Source organism: Lygodium microphyllum, chromosome 5, assembly GCF_053477565.2.
Source record: "Lygodium microphyllum isolate KBCC chromosome 5, Lygodium_microphyllum_v1.1.10, whole genome shotgun sequence".
NCBI lineage: Eukaryota > Viridiplantae > Streptophyta > Polypodiopsida > Schizaeales > Lygodiaceae > Lygodium > Lygodium microphyllum.
Genome location: NC_141139.1, coordinates 161,919,395 through 161,937,713, shown reverse-complemented (window position 1 = coordinate 161,937,713; position 18,319 = coordinate 161,919,395). Strand labels below are relative to the sequence as shown.

Genomic DNA, 18,319 nt, shown 5'->3' with positions numbered 1-18,319 from the left:
GACTTGTCACCCTAAGAATAGCACAACACCACAATCTCTCACCAACTAGGTCCTCACATGTAGAATAACATTCCAAGCTTGCATGAAATGTTATTTGACACTCCCGTGTGTGTGCCTAATCAACTCTTTTGTCTTGCATGTAAGTGGAAGGATGATGCATCAAATGCACACACCACAATTGTAGTAAGCTTTCCCACTAAACAATAGTACCACATGCAATCAAAAAACACTCTCAAAATCAAGTATTGTGCTCATTTTCTTGTATTTTGTATAAGGATTTAAGATGGCACTCGTTTTTTTAAAATGCTATATTTTGAAAAATGAGAGATATGTGGCACTTATATAAACCTGCTATCCTAAGGTACCTTCTAGGAACTAATACAACTATGCATCCCCCTTTTTTTCAAAGAGTTAACTAGAACATAAGACATTGTGCTTTTGAAAAGCAAAAGTGAGGGTGTTTATTGAAGAGAATAACCTATTCATCCCTTAAAATAAGGGATGAATGAGCACAATGTAATATATGAAGAATATTATGAATATGCTTTTGTACACATGTATGTGTAAGGTGGAGTGCAGAACATTTGGATGATTTCAACCTTGGATTTTGGCAACAAACATGGTTGAGAGTGTGCTCGATCAAAGTGTCGCAGATACTTTTGGCACTTTTCCATTGTACTGATAGACATGAATAGGAGTTAAGCGCCTAGATAGCAAATTTTCTGATAAGTATGAATAGGAGTTAAACGCCTACACAGCAAATTTCGGTGGGATGAGAAGACGATAGCCAGCCAATCAATGTTTTTCAATGCGAGGAAAATACATTATGTAAGATGCGGATGTTTGTGGGAGCTAAGTATATGAGACAATTGAGGGTATATGCAATGCGCAGGTGGTGGTTTATGTTTGCATGCGCAGGAGGTGGTTGGCAACGGGCATTTAAGGGTAGGCAATGGCTGACTCCAACGGCTACTTGATCAAGGTAGCTCGAAGCGCACAGAGAGAGAGAGAGAGAGAGAGAGAGAGAGAGACTGTGTGTGTGTGTGTACCGTGAGGCTTACGAAAGTGTACTATCGTCTCTTCGAGTCGACGTTTACTCGCCCATCTGTATCATAGGCTTACCAACTTTTCTGGATTTTCCTCTTTTGTGGCCTGCCGCTTCACTTTAACAAATAAAATGTGTATTATCCAATACTTACTCAAATAGGCAAGGCTTTTATCGTTTATATATATATATATATATATATAAGCCCCTAGCCACAGCGCTGCCCACTGACTTCTTTTCAAGGCTCTATCTAAGCACCACCCTTCCTTTGTTCTGAGTCTCGTTAGTTCAATAGACCATGGAGGAGACACTCTGCGAGAGGAGCAATGGCAACGAGAAGGTGATGGGCTTGGGTGCAAGCAAGGTAATGTTGATGCTTCTTCTGCTCATGACATCGTTTCTAGGGGCAGATAGCATTGCAATATTGGGATGGCGCCGGCAACAACAACAACAACAACCACCGCCGCCGCCGCCGCCGCCACCTGCACAACCCACGAGCTTCCACTTCTACCTACATGATACCATATTTAGCAAGCGCCGCGGCGATGACACTTCAACGCTTGTGGGAGGGCCGGGCGGGGGTCGATTGCGAGCGCTAGCGCCCGGGACGCACTTTGGGGACGTGGTGGTGTTCGAGGACGTGGTGACGAGGGCACCCGCGCGCGGGTCGCAGCGCATGGGCACCGCCCAAGGCTTCTACGTGTACACGGGGCATCGCCAATTGGGCGCCTTTTGGTCCTTCACGGCCTTCATCGATGCTGGGCGTTACCCCGTGGGCTCCCTGACGGTGATGGGAGGAGAGCTAATCCTCCAGAAGGGGGCTGACCGGCAGCTGGCGGTGGTGTCCGGCACGGGCGACTTCCAGCTGGCCCGCGGCTTCGCCACCCTCACCACCATTAAAGTCGTGGGTAGAACCTACTTCACCCTCCTCTTCAACTTCACCCTCTCTTATGATCATCATCACCCGCATTAACCTCTCCCTCGCTACTTCGTATTTGTGGTTGAGAGAGAGAGAGAGAAAGAGAGTCTTTTCCTGTCAAATGTAAGATCTCGTCAAATGTCAAATGTAACATCAGATTTGCGAAGAAAGATTGTATCATTTTTGCTCATTCGTTATTTTGAGAGAGAGAAAGAGAGAGAGAGAGAGAGACCTAATGAAGGCGTTGCTATCTTTATTAGCAAATACTTTCAATGTTTTACTACACCCGTGGTTCTTCCAACTTTAACGACCTAGGCCTAGCATGACGAGAGCCTCAATGCCTCACTTGGGCTGTAAACGTCATGAGTGGTTATCTCTACCTAGGGTATTGGTAAATTAGGTATGCTACTCACCTATTTCCTCTTGGTAATGCATTATGCTTGTTTCAACTAGGACCTGAATATACGGCACTCCAAGTGCCACATTAACCCTATTTCCATGTGACCAATGGAATGTCTTGTACATTTTAAAGTAGAGTGGGTCATGCCATTTTGGGTTCATTCACTTACGGCACATACGGAACTCCAACTGCCACATTAACCCTATTTCCATGTGATCAATGGAATGTCTTGTACATTTTAAAGTAGAGTGGGTCATGCCATTTTGGGTTCATTCAATTATTCTACAACTTGGAAAGATGTAGATATATGATGACTAGGAGTCTAACGTGAATTTGTATAAAGAAAACCTTAAGAGGATCAAAAAATGAGGACCCTACATAGCATATGGTCTCTTGTAGCTCTTTTGTTAAATGTGCTACCAACAAACCTTAAAACACAAGCTCCAAAGGTGGCAAACACATGCATATGCTACTTGGGATCGATATCTTAAATAATTAGAGGAGGAATTGACTCAAAAAGGTCCTCAAAGGAATTGATTAGAAGTAGGACTAGTTGTTGTCATAGTAAAGTGAACATAACAAATGTACTTTATAAAGGAAGAGCCTTTGTACGTAGGAAATGGGTAGAGGGAGGACAGCTTTCATTAATAAGAAGAGTCTTGGACAATATGTCTATCAAGCAAAAAGTGGTTTCCCAAATTCATGAGTAAAAGAACATAGAAATCAATAGTCAACTTACATCTAAGCTATGAGATGTAAAGGGCCTAATGGAATTGGCCCTTGCCATAGTGGCTAGCCCTTGTGACAATAGAAAGGAGGTGGCATGTTTAACTTGCCATTGGTGTAAATTGATACCACTAGACATTGCCTGCTATGGCCAACGGCCCATGATTTGTATTGCATACAAGTCCTAATGAAGGAGTTGCTATCTTTATAAGCACATACTTTCAATGTTTTAGTACATCTGGGGTTCTTTCAACTTTAATTATCTAGGCTCACTTGGGCTATAAACGTCATGAATGGTTATCTCTACCTAGGGTATTGGTAAATTAGGTATGCTACTCACATGTTTCCTCTTGGTAATGCATTATGCTTGTTTCAACTAGGTCCTGAATACTAATGTACGAGATAAAGATTGACGGAGTTGAGCAACAAAAACCCCTAATGTAGCACATCTATAATTCATAAAACCCTAAAGTAGCATACAAACTAAGCATAGAATTCTTTTAATAATCCATAACCTACTGCTATCAGCAAATAGCCATGTTTATTTCTTGTAGATACCTCCATCCATCTCTCACTTGCTGAAAGTCAAAACTTTCAAGACAATCACTTATGTTCTTTCAAGAAAAATAGCAACCCAAACAATCCTACTTGTTCTGAGTCTCTCTCTCTCTCTCTCTCTCTCTCTCTCTCTCTCTCTCTCTCTCTCTCTCTCTCTCTCTCTCTCTCTCTCTCTCTCTCTCTCTCTCTCTCTCTCTCTCTCTCTCTCTCTCTCTCTCTCTCTCTCTCTCTCTCTCTCTCTCTCTCTCTCTCTCTCTCTCTCTCTCTCTCTCTATGTATCCACTTATTTGCAAGTCCCTAATACCTACCGCTCTCAACAGATGACCATGTTTGTTTCTTGTAGATACCTCCATCCATCTCTCACTTGCTGAAAATCAAAGCTTTCAAGACAATCACTTATGTTCTTTCAAGAACAATAGGAACCTCCTACTAGTTTTGAGTATACCATAGCCTGATTTATTTTCCACACTCCCACATTTCACAAACAACTTTTTCCATTTAGTTTAGTAACCTAATTATATCTCCATCTACCTCAAAACTAGACAAATAAACACCTTTAGTTGTATAAATCGCTCCATCTACTTGTCTCTCTCCAATCACACTTGCTAGTATTTTTTACACAATCCCAATAAAATCAAAGCCTCCTATTAGTTTTTCTCCTATCAATAGCCCCAAATATGGAAAACTACACACCCTTCACTATGAAATTGAAAGAGAACTCATCAAGTGAATCTGTCCTACAATCTATAGAAGTAGACATAGAGCTCTCAACCAGGGTGCCTAGTACAACCTTCACATTGTCGACACTTTTGCAAACATTGGTCACATTACTATCCATTCTTGGATGTGTTCTTGATATGTGTGTTCACAATACACCACAAATGGAAAATAAGGAGAGTGATGATGACAAGGCTTTCATCATCCAACAACTTCCATAGCTATGGTCTACCAATAGCACTGCAAACATCCATGCTTCGAGCAACCTCTTGTATCTCAGCGTGTGTGAAATAAAGATCTTCCATCAATCAGTGGAATCAATATTTGTCGTTTACAATCGTTGGATGATGCAAGGTTTTGCAAGGTCTTTTGCCTTCTTATCTCTTTGTTTCAGTTACTTTTCTCTTTGGTTCGTGATGACTTGTGCCAAGGTCAGATTCCTATTTATCGTTGCAATATTCTTGGAGGATTTTCTTCGTCGATCAAAAATTTGCATTAGAAATTTTCACCTTTCATTATGGGTATGTCTCATAGATGCATTTGAGCATTTTTCATGTCATTACTTGATGGTGTCCATAATCATTGTTGACCTCACTACTCACCTATGCCCATGCAGACTTTCCCACTTGCACAGGAGGAAACGTGGCATTTCTCATAAAATGAATTACATTGTGCCTTGCACTTTCCTTGTGAGATCCTTCGCAGGTTCTCCCTCATCCTTGAGAGAGCATTGCTAGAATATTTGGTACTTTCTTGTGTCGTTTAGAGAGCATCCTTCATCCTTGAGAGGACTTCCCTCATCCTTGAGGGAGCATCCTTTATCCTTGACAGGACTTCCCTCATCCTTGAGGGGACCTCACCAAAGTAGTCGGAGCTCCCCCACGTTGTTTCGGAGGTTTCCATCTCCTACGCTATTCCTAATGAGCTTCTTCATTTACTTTTTGACTGAGGCTTCCTTGGTCTTCCTCTGCTTTGTTTTGGCTGCATGGTGACATATGCAATAGTGGGAGTGTAAGTTGATGATGATGTGGTTGTGGGGGGATTGGTCTTTGGAAGAAACCGATCAACTAGTTGAAGTGGTGGGGGTCGAGAGTGTATAGCCTGGATGATGGGGCCTCCAAAGTTGGTGGGTTATAGCATTGGTTGGTACTTGAAAAGAAAAGAAGGTGCACTACCTAGGGGTGTGTCTGCCTTACCGTGTGGTGTATAGTGCTTGTAGGAGTGTAACTAGGAGTTGGGTCCACAGGCTTGGGTGTTGTTCCACACTTGAGGACCTAGTTCGTGTATCATTGGAGGTGCAGTACGTGGCTTAGGGAGACAAGCCTAGAAGTCCTACCCTTGAGGTGTCCTAAGCGTGAAGTGAGGCATCAAAATGGGCTAGGGGGTTAGAAATGGAGCCGGCCTGACCAAAGTCACTAGATGTGCCTAACTTGAGAACCCCTAGATGTAGTGACTGTGACATGTGGAGCTAACTTTTTTTTTGCCACACATTGATCTAGTCATTGCACAGATATCTTTACCAGTGTTTGAGGTCGAAAAGAGGGGTGGGGGCAATATCTTGGTTATAAAACCTCCCATTAAGGAGCCGCGGCTTGCTACCCCCTTTCAAAACTTGGCCCTACATCTTCACCCAGCCTTGACCTCTCTTCTCCCATGTTCTTTGGTGTCTCTACTTCTGTGGACTCGGCAATTTGCGTTTGGATGTGTAGCCCATGCCGTAGGTCCATGCAGGTGATCGCTAGCTTTTTCCTTAAGGACTCAACAACCTCCTCTTCCTTAGATTGTTTGGCATCCAAGAGAGTGCAGAGGAAGGCATGTTGTTGGGCTTCCAAGGCCATCTGTGCGGCCTCTGCCTTGCTCTCTGCTATCACCTTGTCACCTTCCGCACAAGGGCTAGTTGGCGCACTAAGGCGCTCACTTTTTCTTCACTCTTGTTTACCCAATCATCTGCTTCTTTCTTCATTTCTTTCAGGCTTTTGTTGTGCTTGTAGGCTAATGCCCTTAGCCTCTTCTCCTGTTCTTCAATTTCTTCTTCCAAGAGTTGTTGTTCTTAAAGCTCTGAGGCTAGCCTTTGTTACAAATTTTCTATATGTTTTTGGTGGCATCGGCTTCTCTCTTCTTCTACTACTGCTATAGCTGCTCTATGGCATCTCGTATTTTTTCATTTTCTTTTTGTAGATCCTTGTATAGCACCACCAACTCATCAAAATTGCATTGTAGGCTCATGAGGTTGTGTGTTTCTGCCACAAGTTTTGCTTCCCATCTCTCGTCTTCTCCTCCTTTGTCCTCCAACTTTTCTTTTAGCTCCTTGATCTCTCTTTGATAGATTGACGGGATCTCTCTAACTGGGATTCTGCCATCATCTTCCTTTTGGCCTCAAGCTCAGCTATAGCTATCTTCTTATCTTCTTTTGCATGTTGCAGCTGTGACGACTGGAGTTCCTGCACATAAGCATCATAGGTTATGGCTGCCTCTATCTTTGGTTGTTTGAGGTCCCGTCTGGATTTCGCATCTATAGCAACTGCTACCTATCTTCTTGCACCCTTCACAAGGGTTCTTGCACTCACACCTTGAGTTTCCTCTTTATTGACTAGGAAATGCACCCAAGCCACAAGATTGCTAGCATCTACCATGGTATAGGAGCCTTGGGTGGATGCAGTGACTAGGGTGGCGGGTAGGACCGGTGGGATAGGGTGGATCAAACCCTTGCCCTTTCCCTCGGTCACACTGGGGGCAGCAAGATTTTGGGTATCTTGGAGATAGTGCTTGGACCTTCGTGTCAGGGTGGGCTCATGGTTGCCAACTCTTCTTGTCTTGAAGGTTGCTCTACTGATAGGTGGATAGCAAGAAGTATGTTGTCTTCCTCCTTCTTCCTAAGCTCTGTCTCTTTCTCCTCAGCTCTTCTCTTTCTCTCTTTCTTAGCTCTTCTGGATTCCTCATTTATTCTCTTTGTCTCGTTCCTTTCTTCTTTCCTTTATCGTTATTTTGTGCTTTTGGACTCACTTTGTGCTCCTTGTAGGTCTGTCTTCTCCTTCTTCCCTTCTCTACCGGTGGCTTGGTAGACTGTGATGGAGTCGTGCAACCCTTGCTTTTGTACATTGCCGATGGCCAAGTGAATACATTATGACTGGTAGTCAACATTACAATGAGGGTGCTTCTTAGAGGTTTGTCCTAATAGCGATTTCGTACCTACATCTTTCATGTTTGGCAACACATAAAAGACCATGGGCAAGCTTTCAGACTCAATAGAGACTGCAACTTTGCACTTTCCCAGAAGTGCATATGATCGGCCCCCCCCAAAATGGGTTGAGTTTGGCATTAGTGGGTTGTAACTGTGATTTGCCAATTTTAGTCCAGTGATCGAGTCAAGATATTAAAGTCAATGCCCTCATCAATCAATGCATCAATGGCATGATCATGTATGTGAGGGATGGGATATTTGTTCTTAATTGTGCACTTATTGAGATCTCTATAGTCAATGCTAATATGGAAGAATCCATCCTTCTTCTTGATTACAAGCACTAATGAAGAAAAATGAGATTGACTTAGCCAAATAAAATCCATATCCAATAGCTCTTTCACCTACCTTACCACCTCTTCTCGTTCACACTTGGACAATCTATAAGATGATTTGTTGATGGGTTTAATATCAAGAGCTATGTCAATTGGATGATCTACCTCACGTGTTAGTGGCAAAGAAGGAGGAGGCTAAAAAAACATCTCTACATTCTTCCAATAGCTTACAAAGGTGAGGAACCATTTCTTTAGAAGAGCTAGAAGATTGTTGTTTACCCACTTTTGATAATAGAAGTGCAAATATACATGACTTAGCATTAATCTCCATCCAAATATTCTTTAAGCTTATTAGCTCCATGCTTTTCTTTTCAAAACCATGCAATACTACTTGTTGTCCTTTCCACATGAAGTCCATTTGTTTCTTTTCTAGGTCCATTGAAAATTTTCCAAGGCATCTAAGTGAGTCACTCACAGCCAAGCACTACATCAATAGGACCCATATTCAAAGCAAGGTTGATGTGAACGGTACATGATGATGATAAAACAATAGGAATATAAGGATAAACTTGATGGTTGATCTCATGAGTCCTATTAGCCACTTGGAGATACAAACAAGACTTCATCTTGTGAGGAAACAATTTCAGTCCTTCAAGGGATTTAGATTTCATAAAGCTATGAGTGCTTCATGTATCTATGAGAATATAAGCAACTCTTCCATTAATAAATCCCTTGAGTCAGAATGTATTGTCCCCCTTAGATCCACTCCATGCATCATGAGAGATGGAACACAATCTTGGAGAAGAGTGATAAATCGTCTAAAGATCTCGTCCAAATATCATCTATGTAGTAAATATATGGGTCAAATGAGAATCCATCCATAGGATCGTAATACTCATCGTGGTTTCCCTCTTAATTTCCATCCACTTCTTCACAAATTATTACATCCTCATTTTGCATTGCATTAACATGTGGCACATCTTCTAAATTGTCTTCAATTATCATATTCACTCTTGCATCCTTTGCCTTACACTTTGATTTATGATTAGCTATCCATTTTTCCCCACATTTAAAACACAATCCTTTAGCAAAAATTTCCTTTAGCCTATTATTTGTAACATGCTTTAATTGGGCATTATTGGCTAAATCTTTACCACCCAAATCTATCCTTTTTTGCTCACTGTTTCCATCAGCAATAGGTTTGAAATTTTCTCCCTATTTTGATGCATATGCTATAGGAAATTTAGGTATCATGACATAAGTATTTAATGGCATTCCATCATGATAATTCCATATTTTGACTATCCAAATGGTTGTGCACCTCTTGTACGATGATTCGTACCCCTTGTTTTGGGCAAAAAACTCTTGTATTTCTAGATATACCTTTCTATGTATTGAATGGCAACATGCACGAAAGTGGGTTGCATAGCTCCAACTTCGAACGACCAACTTCGAATGAAAGTGTGGAATCAAGACCAAAGATAGCTTTACTCCATCTGAAATACCATCTATATACATAGATAAATTGAGAAATTAGTTGGAGCAATCTATGACTGATTGTCCCCTTTGTTGAAGAGAATACCAAGGCCTTTCCAAATTTTCATTTTCCAATGGTCAGATGAAAACTTCAATCATGGCTTTCTTCAATGCTTCCCAAGTCAAGAATACTTGCCCTTTGCCATATACCACCAGTATGTATGTGCATATCCCTCCAAATGAAGGGTTGCATAACAAACTTTTGCTTCTTCGGCCTGTGGATACAAAGTAAAGTACAACTCTAGCTTATCAAACCACTCCTCAAGTTTAGTTGGTTACAAATTATCACCTTTGAAATTAGAAACATTAATATTTTCCTTATATTCCATGTCATAATGATGTGGTTGTCCATCTATGACTATTCATGCATTGTTGTGCATCCCTGTATGAGGTGGTCTATGCATGTCATTGCTCCAAGATCCATGAGCATTAGATGGTTGTCCCAATGAATTGTTCATCCCACTATAAGCTTGATGCTACCCCAAATAAGTAGGTGCTATAGGCAATTCACAAAAATTATTATAAGTATTTCCTTGAGCTTGAGGCTAACCGTAATAATGTACATTAACATGTGATAGTTGCTATCCATAAGAGTTTTGTCCTCCATTTGTACGATTATTCCCAAATGAGTGTTGCTATTGATTAGAATGTCCATGGGAAAATATTCTTTTTTAATATCTTTCCTCATGTGGATATTGGATATTAGAATCAACTATTCTCGTAGCATTGGACTTGTTGAGATATCGAGCTCCACTCGTGATACGCCAGGGTGATCGTTGTGTATTTATGTCACCGACTTGTCAGTTGCAGACGCGGTTGGTACACCGCCCATGAATAATAGCTACATGATAGCTATCCTTATCTACTCTAGTTCGTGGCTCAGTTAGTATGCCACCTTACTTAGTTGAGTTTGGTTTGAGACCCATATATAGGGTTCTTCTATTTCTTTGTACTTGAGTTCTTTTGGCTTACACAACTAAGAAGAGGAAAACTGTTTTCAGCCTCCACCCTTGTGTGTCTTCCCCCATTGTGCAAGCAAGAAAGCTTCAAGCGACACACCTTCCTTCTCTCCCACAATCTTGACATGGTATCAGAGCCTTGTTCATGGTAAGGAGCTCAAGAAAGCAAGCCAAGCTCGCGGTGTTCTGGTAAGAGGAGCAGTGTTGCTTTCATTTTCTGTTTTTGGGAGCAGATCTCTGCAGGTAGCACAGCCGGAAAGTGCAGGAGTGCATTGTCTCAGGTTGAGACGCCCTTTGCGGTGAAGCAAGAGGGCAATATATGCTGCGGGAAAGGGCTTTAGCCCTTGGCGACCTTGTTTTTTTGATTTGAGGCCATTTCGGGGCCTGTTTTGGAGGCGGAACTTTTCTGCACGCACTTAGGAAAAGGCCCAATTTTATACTGTGCAGCCACTATTCTATAGGTCGGTGAATAGTTACTGTAAAAGTTGCATTGTATGCTTGTGCGCAGAGACATTGGGAGTTACAGAATCATCCCTGTTGCCTGTTGATGCAAAATCGTCACTAGAAAGTGACTGTGTGGTCAAATACCACTTTCGCCAGTTTTGCAGATTTTCCCTTGTGAGGGTGAAGCTGTGGTTTTTGCAGTGACAGAATTTTTTGCAGTCTTCTGTAATGGCATCTGATTCTCTTTCACAGATTGTCACTGAAAAGCTTGACAAGAACAACTTCCAAGCATGGAAGTTTAGAATGACGAATTTCCTTATGGGAAAAGGATATTGGGAATTTGTTGCAGGAAATGAAGAAGAACCAGTTCTTCCTGATGTTCCCAATCAACAGCAAATGCAGGCATTTAAAGCATGGCATGAGAGAGCCAGGAAAGTTATGTATTGGCTGTCTATCAGCATTTCAGACTCTATGATTGTGCATATTCAGGATTCAAGTACGCCAAAGGAGGCATGGGATACTTTGTCAAAAATGTATAGCACAAATACGCAAGCTAGGAAAATGCAGCTCAAGCAAGAGTTGCACAATGTGCAAAGAGAAAATATGAGCATCAACGACTACCACATGAAGGTGAAGAAGATTGCAAATGCACTTGCTTCCATTGGGTCACCAGTGGAAGATGATGATTTAGTTTCTGTGACCTTGAATGGTCTAGGAAAGGATTATGCACAGTTTCGGACATCCATTTCAGTTCGTGAAAGATTTCCTGATTTTGAGGAGCTCATTGCTCTTCTAATTTCTGAGAAGCAAAGAAATGGTGGTGCATCTTCTTTAGGAGGAACTTCAAAAGAAGCTGTCTTCTACTCAAATGCTGGAAGAGGTAGAGGCAGAGGTAGAGGAGGCCGATATGGAGGCCATGGTAGAAATCAGAATATGCAGCAAACTCAAGAAAACCAGTCCTATGGAGGAGGACGTGGTAACTCTAGAGGCAGGGGGAGCCAAAGAGGTCGTGGTGGATGGCAAAGAGGTCAAAATGCAAACAGTAATGTTGAATGCTACTACTGTGGCAAAATGGGTCATATGGCTAAAGACTGCTATAAAAAGCAGAATGACATCATGAATGGAAAACTGCAACAAGGGAATTATGCATCTTCTAGCAGACAGGGTGATGACAGAAAAGAGCATTTGTTCATGGTGCAGCATATGAACAATTCTGTGACAAGTGCAGAAGAAAGCAATGATGTATGGTATGTTGACTCAGGTGCATCAAACCACATGACAGGTCATGCAGAATGGATGGAGGATGCAAGGAAAATGGAAAAACCTGGATTTGTGGAGACTGGTGATGATACTGCACATCCTATTGTGCAGATTGGAAAAATTCCTTTGTCTATGCAGGATGGGAAAAAGAAATACCTGTCCGATGTATTTCATGTCCCAAATATCACCAAGAATCTGGTTTCTGTTGGTCAAATGGTTGAGCAGGGCTTGCAGGTCAGATTTAATCCTCATGGATGCTTTGTTGAGGATATGAAAAATAAAGGTCGCTTGATAGCAAAAGGAAAGAAGAAGGGCAGAATGTTTACATTGGATGCAGACATGTCTAAATTGAGTGCAGCAATGTTTGCACATGGGACCGGTGTAGTTGCAGATATTGATATATGGCATAAACGCATTGGTCATGTTAATGTACAGCGACTTAAATCAATGCAAGCCCAAAATATTGTTGCAGGATTGCCAAAATTCAAGGTTGCAGAAATGCATAAGGTATGTGAAGCCTGTCAGTTTGGAAAACAGGCAAGGAAACCATTTCCTAGACATGTTCAAGAGAGTGAGAAGCCATTGGAATTAATCCACTCTGATGTGTGGACTATTAAAGCTGCATCTCTTGGAGGCTGTCATTATTTTGTCACTTTTATTGATGACTATAACAAAAAAGTTTGGGTGTATTTTATGAAAAAGAAAAGTGAAGTTTTTGGGCATTTCAAAACCCTTAAAGCTATGGTTGAAAAAGAAACAAGTCTGCAAATAAAATGCCTAAGGTCAGATGGAGGGGGAGAGTACCTCTCAAATGAGTTTGCAAAGTTCTTGCAGGAGCATGGCATAAAGCAGCAATATTCATGCAGTTATACCCCACAACAAAATGGAATTGCAGAAAGAAAAAACAGGCATATTGGAGAGGTATCTCGTGCCATGCTCAATGAAAAAGACTTGCCAGATTTTTATTGGGCTGAAGCAGTTGCTACAGCAGTCTATATAATGAACAGGATTCCCACTGCAGCAATACATGGGATGACTCCAGAGGAGAGGTATACTGGTAGGAAACCAGATATTTCTCATTTGAAAATTTTTGGTTGCATTGCCTATGTACATGTGCCAGATGAGTTGAGATCCAAGTTGGATCCAAAAGTTGAGAAGTGCATCTTTATTGGTTACTCTCTGCAGCAAAAAGGGTATAGATGCTATAACCCTTCTACTCGTAAGTTTACAGTGAGCAGAGATGTTGTTTTTTATGAGATGAGTAGCTGGTATAAACCAGTAAATGTGATTGATGATGTAGATGCACAAAACAGTAATGCTGCACAGAATTCACAGCAGCAGTCACAAAATATTAGTGGACCTGGAGCGTCCTCTAGCAGTGGTTCACATTCTTCGCCATGGACAGGCAGATTGAGATCAGGAGAATCTTCTCAAAGCAATGCAGATAGTGGTATGCAGGTATCACGAAAAGGAAAAGAGAAGGTTGATCAGTCCATGTTTGATGTGAATGCAGGTCACTCTTATGTGGATGGTGAATCCAGTGGCTCAGAACAGAGCATTGATGATGAGTTGGGTATTCCTTCTATTATTACACCTAGAGTAAGGAAGACCAGGGATGTTTTGAGAGCACCTGGGAGTGAACCTACTTTGCGCAGGTCTACGAGAGCTAGGTATCCTGTGGATAGGCTGAAATATGATGGATTTATAGCCATTCACTATGCATATATGGTCAAAGTGATACAGGAACCAGAACCCACATCTTTTGAGCAAGCCATGGGAAAAGAAAAATGGGAGAAAGCCATGGATGAAGAAATGGATGCCTTGGAAGCAAATGCTACATGGGAGTTAGTACCTTTGCCTAAAGGTAAGAATGCAATTGGCTGTAAGTGGGTTTATAAGGTGAAGCACAATGCAGATGGTTCTGTGAACAGATACAAGGCAAGATTAGTAGTCAAGGGGTATGCACAAACATATGGCATTGACTATGAAGAAACATTCAGTCCGGTTGCAAGGATGGCAACTGTAAGAGCAGTCATTGCTATGGCTTCATCAAAGGGATGGTCTTTACATCAGATGGATGTAAAGAATGCCTTCTTGCATGGTGATTTGCAAGAAGAGGTCTATATGGAGCAGCCACCAGGTTATGTGCCGTTCATCCTGAGTTTGTTTGCAGGTTGAAGAAAGCCTTGTATGGCTTGAAGCAAGCACCTAGAGCATGGTCTGACAAGATAGGACAGTATCTTATCACTATTGGCTTTAAGATTTCCAAGGCAGATTTCTCACTTTATGTGAGAAAAACAGAGAAAGGTATTATGCTACTTGTCATTTATGTTGATGATTTGATTATGACAGGTGACAGTGATGAGGATATCCTTCATGTGAAAATGCTATTGAAGCAGAAGTTTGAGATGAAGGATTTGGGAAAGCTGCGTTATTTCTTGGGCATTGAGGTGATTAGATCACCAAGTGGGATACAGCTCTTGCAGAGGCAGTATGGATTGGACATGCTGTCCAAATATGGGATGACAGGCTGTAAGCCTATTTCAGTTCCTTTGGAGCAAAATGTGAAGCTGAGCACAGATACAGGTGAGCTTCTAGAAGACCCTACTATGTACAGACGCATAGTAGGAAGTTTGATTTATATGACTATTACTAGGCCAGATTTAAGCTAGGCTGTTGGATTGGTAAGTCAGTTTATGCAGGCTCCAAGGAAACCACATTTGGATGCGGCTCGACGCATACTCAGGTATGTGAAGTCCACATTGCAGTATGGACTATTTTATGAGCCTGGGGTTCAGATACAGTTGCATGGATACACTGATGCTGATTGGGCTGGTAGTATTTCTGATAGGCGATCTACCAGTGGATATGTGTTCTCTTTTGGGAGTGCTGCAGTCACTTGGAGCAGTAAGAAACAGCCTACAGTTGCCTTGTCGAGCACAGAGGCTGAGTACAGGGGTGCAGCAATGGCTGCATGTGAGGTAGCTTGGTTGCATAAGCTACTTTATGATATGCATCAGTCTACAAATGGACCAGTTGTCATTTATTGTGACAACATGAGTAGTATACACTTGGCAAATAACCCAGTCTATCATGCTAGAACAAAGCACATTGAGGTGCATTATCACTATGTGCGAGAGAGGGTTTTACTAGGTCTTATTGATCTAGTTTATGTCAGCACAGAGGATCAGGTAGCTGACATATTCACGAAGGCATTGGGCGCAGAGAAGCTGCGCAAGTTCAGAGACCTGCTTGGTGTGCAGGAATTGGGATTGAGCTCGAGGGGGAGTGTTGAGATATCGAGCTCCACTCGTGATACGCCAGGGTGACCGTTGTGTATTTATGTCACCGACTTGTCAGTTGCAGATGCGGTTGGTACACCGCCCATGAATAATAGCTACATGATAGCTATCCTTATCTACTCTAGTTCGTGGCTCAGTTAGTATGCCACCTTACTTAGTTGAGTTTGGTTTGAGACCCATATATAGGGTTCTTCTATTTCTTTGTACTTGAGTTCTTTTGGCTTACACAACTAAGAAGAGGAAAACTATTTTCAGCCTCCACCCTTGTGTGTCTTCCCCCATTGTGCAAGCAAGAAAGCTTCAAGCGAGACTCCTTCTTCTCTCCCACAATCTTGACAGGACTATGGTTCATAACATGCCTTGAAAAAAAAAGGTCACGCCCATGATAATCTTCATCTTGTCTTTAGCTCCCATGTATCCCTTCAAAGTGATCATTTGCTCTTGAATTGATAGGACCTTTTTGGTTTGGCCTTGGAAGGCTCCACAATCTCAAAGTTCACTCTATTTTGTTGATTATTAGTCCTAAGAATAGGGATTTTGTGGATAGGTGAATCTTACACATTTAGGAACCAACCTTTCACTTAGCAAAGTCATAGCCTTGTCAAATTTAGTTATAAGGCCCATGTTGGATTAAGATTAGAATTTGGGAAACTTGTCAAACTTGGTATCAAGATTCATGGTTAAGTAGAGAATGCTATCCGTTATGCCCTTAATGTCATTAGACAATTGTTGATAACTATTTGAGTTTAAGGAAGCATGATTAACATTGATCTCTTTAGCTTTATTAACATCTTGTGCCTTATAACCATTTACCTCATGTATTCTTTGACCATTATTAGCACTCGTCTCTCCTTCTTCAATTTCATGATTAAGAGCTTCTTGTGTGGTGTCACGTTCATTCCTGTATGTCCTTAATTTTTCTTGTACTGTATCCAAAATTTGATCTTTCTTTTTATTTTTGGCCATGGTACCTATGCTATTTTAGTGACTTTTTGCTATAATCGTGTTTTCCTATTCTAAATCCAATTTTAGTAACCTATCCAAAATTGTGCATGACCTTATTTTGACCCTGTTCGCACCTGTAAATCAATCTGTTAAGTCCTTGACCTTGTGGAACACTGCAATGCACCTATAGGTAACATATACCACTTGTACTAAGTCACCAAAATTGATAGGAGTACCTATAAAGTACATATGCCAACATCTAGTGCCCTATCAACTATTTGAAAATATCATATTTGACTCTATTTGACTGGTTCAACCTATAAGACCTGTGATAATATTGAAGGACTACTAAAGTTCATTATAGGGATGAAAAATAGTGTCCAATCACTACAGTGGTATCATCTTCAATCCTCCAAAATGTGTACCTCTGTGAGGGATAAAACAACATGATGAGCACCTATATGGGCTCCAAGGCTTGAGGGGTGTGCAAAGTTCCTCCTCAAGTTGGGTTGTGCACCCCTTCAGTATCTTCAATGTGAGGGAGGATCACCTCTCTTTTGTCTCACATCTCACCCAGCACCTATTTTTCCTCGCAAGTATCATAGACATGCTAGTCTAATCAAAGAGTTATGATATGTATGGGTTGAAATAAATATTTGATCTCTTTAATGAAATGCAAGATTTGATGGAAACAAGTAAAGCTCAAATAAGGTGGGAAACAGATAAGAATTTACCCTTTAGTAGTGAAACATTGCTTTACAATATTTTCCCACTTATCATCATAGAAATTTTCACAATTTTTGTGATCAAGAATCACGCAACAAGTCAAAATTAGTGTTAGGCATAAAAAAATTTTAATGACCAATTCAAGCACCAATAGGTCACTGAAATTTATGGACAAGATCAATAGATGCAAGCACAATCCAAATTAGTCCTAGGATAGGCCATATATATTCATTTCATGAAAGTAAATGACTCTTAATCTCTCTCTTTAGCAAGTGGAGATGGCTAAGTGAATTGGATGGGCAAGAGATTAAAGAGATTAAGATCAGACATACCTCTTGAATGATAAGAATGAGCATTGATGGAGACCAAATTCAATCAATAAACCATCACAAAATGATCCATACTCTTCATTACTTGCTAAAATAATGATCCAATGCAATGATTAATCCATGCTTGATTAAATCCTCAATGCTTCAGGTGCCTTTAATGGTGCTTATTGAATACTTTAACCATAGAAACTACAATGACACTTCTCACGATCAAATTTCTTGTGGAAGACTAGATTATTTACTTATATTTAGGAAAAATCAAGTAATAGGAGAGCAGAGAATATTCTTTTATAGTAAAACAATTGGTTATGGCTTCATGCTTCATATTTGATGAAATAGCAACAATTGGAGATGAATATAGTTGTAGTAAGTACAACAAAGGAGAGGGAGTAAGAAATTGTTCGTGCATGTTTCCTTACACTTCAAAAGATGCACTTGGCCAACCATTCTTATGCTTCAAAAGGTGCACCATGCCAATACCCAATTGTCTAACAACCAACCACAACTTCAAATCAGTTAGGATCTTGTCCCCATTCAATGCAATTAGCATAGATCTCTCTGTTGAACAAAAACCCACATAGATACTTAGCAAAGATTTTATTACAACAATCAACATGGACTATTACTGCTCCTTAATCTTGATTTGGGTACAAAATCAACTATGAGTGCTCTTGCCTTTCCATCAATGACTTCTAGATGAAGCGTGACAATAGATTAGAGCACATGTAGGCTGTTCATTTCCTTCCTAGGAATACTCCATGCTATTTATAGGGTAATGCTACCCTTTGATTTTCCTTTCAAGCTCTCTACCACCTAATTGAACTTTTTAGCACATAATAAAGTAGACGATGCAATAAGATGCACAACTTGAGGAGCATATGGCAGCTTCAAGAACTTTTTCCATGCTACATACATCCACTTCTAAGCCACAAGTTCATAG

At 41.0% G+C, this 18,319-nt stretch overlaps 1 protein-coding gene across 1 annotated transcript; it reads left to right on the top strand.

Annotated features, from left to right (window-relative positions):
- Positions 1-1,277: 1,277 nt before the first annotated feature.
- Positions 1,278-2,317, top strand: LOC148036615 (disease resistance response protein 206-like). Its single transcript, XM_087679172.1, has one exon. The coding sequence runs from the start codon at positions 1,344-1,346 to the stop codon at positions 2,016-2,018; it is 675 nt and encodes a 224-aa protein (XP_087535298.1). The 5' UTR covers positions 1,278-1,343; the 3' UTR covers positions 2,019-2,317.
- The last annotated feature ends 16,002 nt before the right edge of the window (positions 2,318-18,319 follow it).

Bases quoted from the DNA above. Each gene is read 5' to 3' on its own strand.
- LOC148036615 (XM_087679172.1), top strand. From the start codon at position 1,344: ATGGAGGAGACACTCTGCGAGAGGAGCAATGGCAACGAGAAGGTGATG.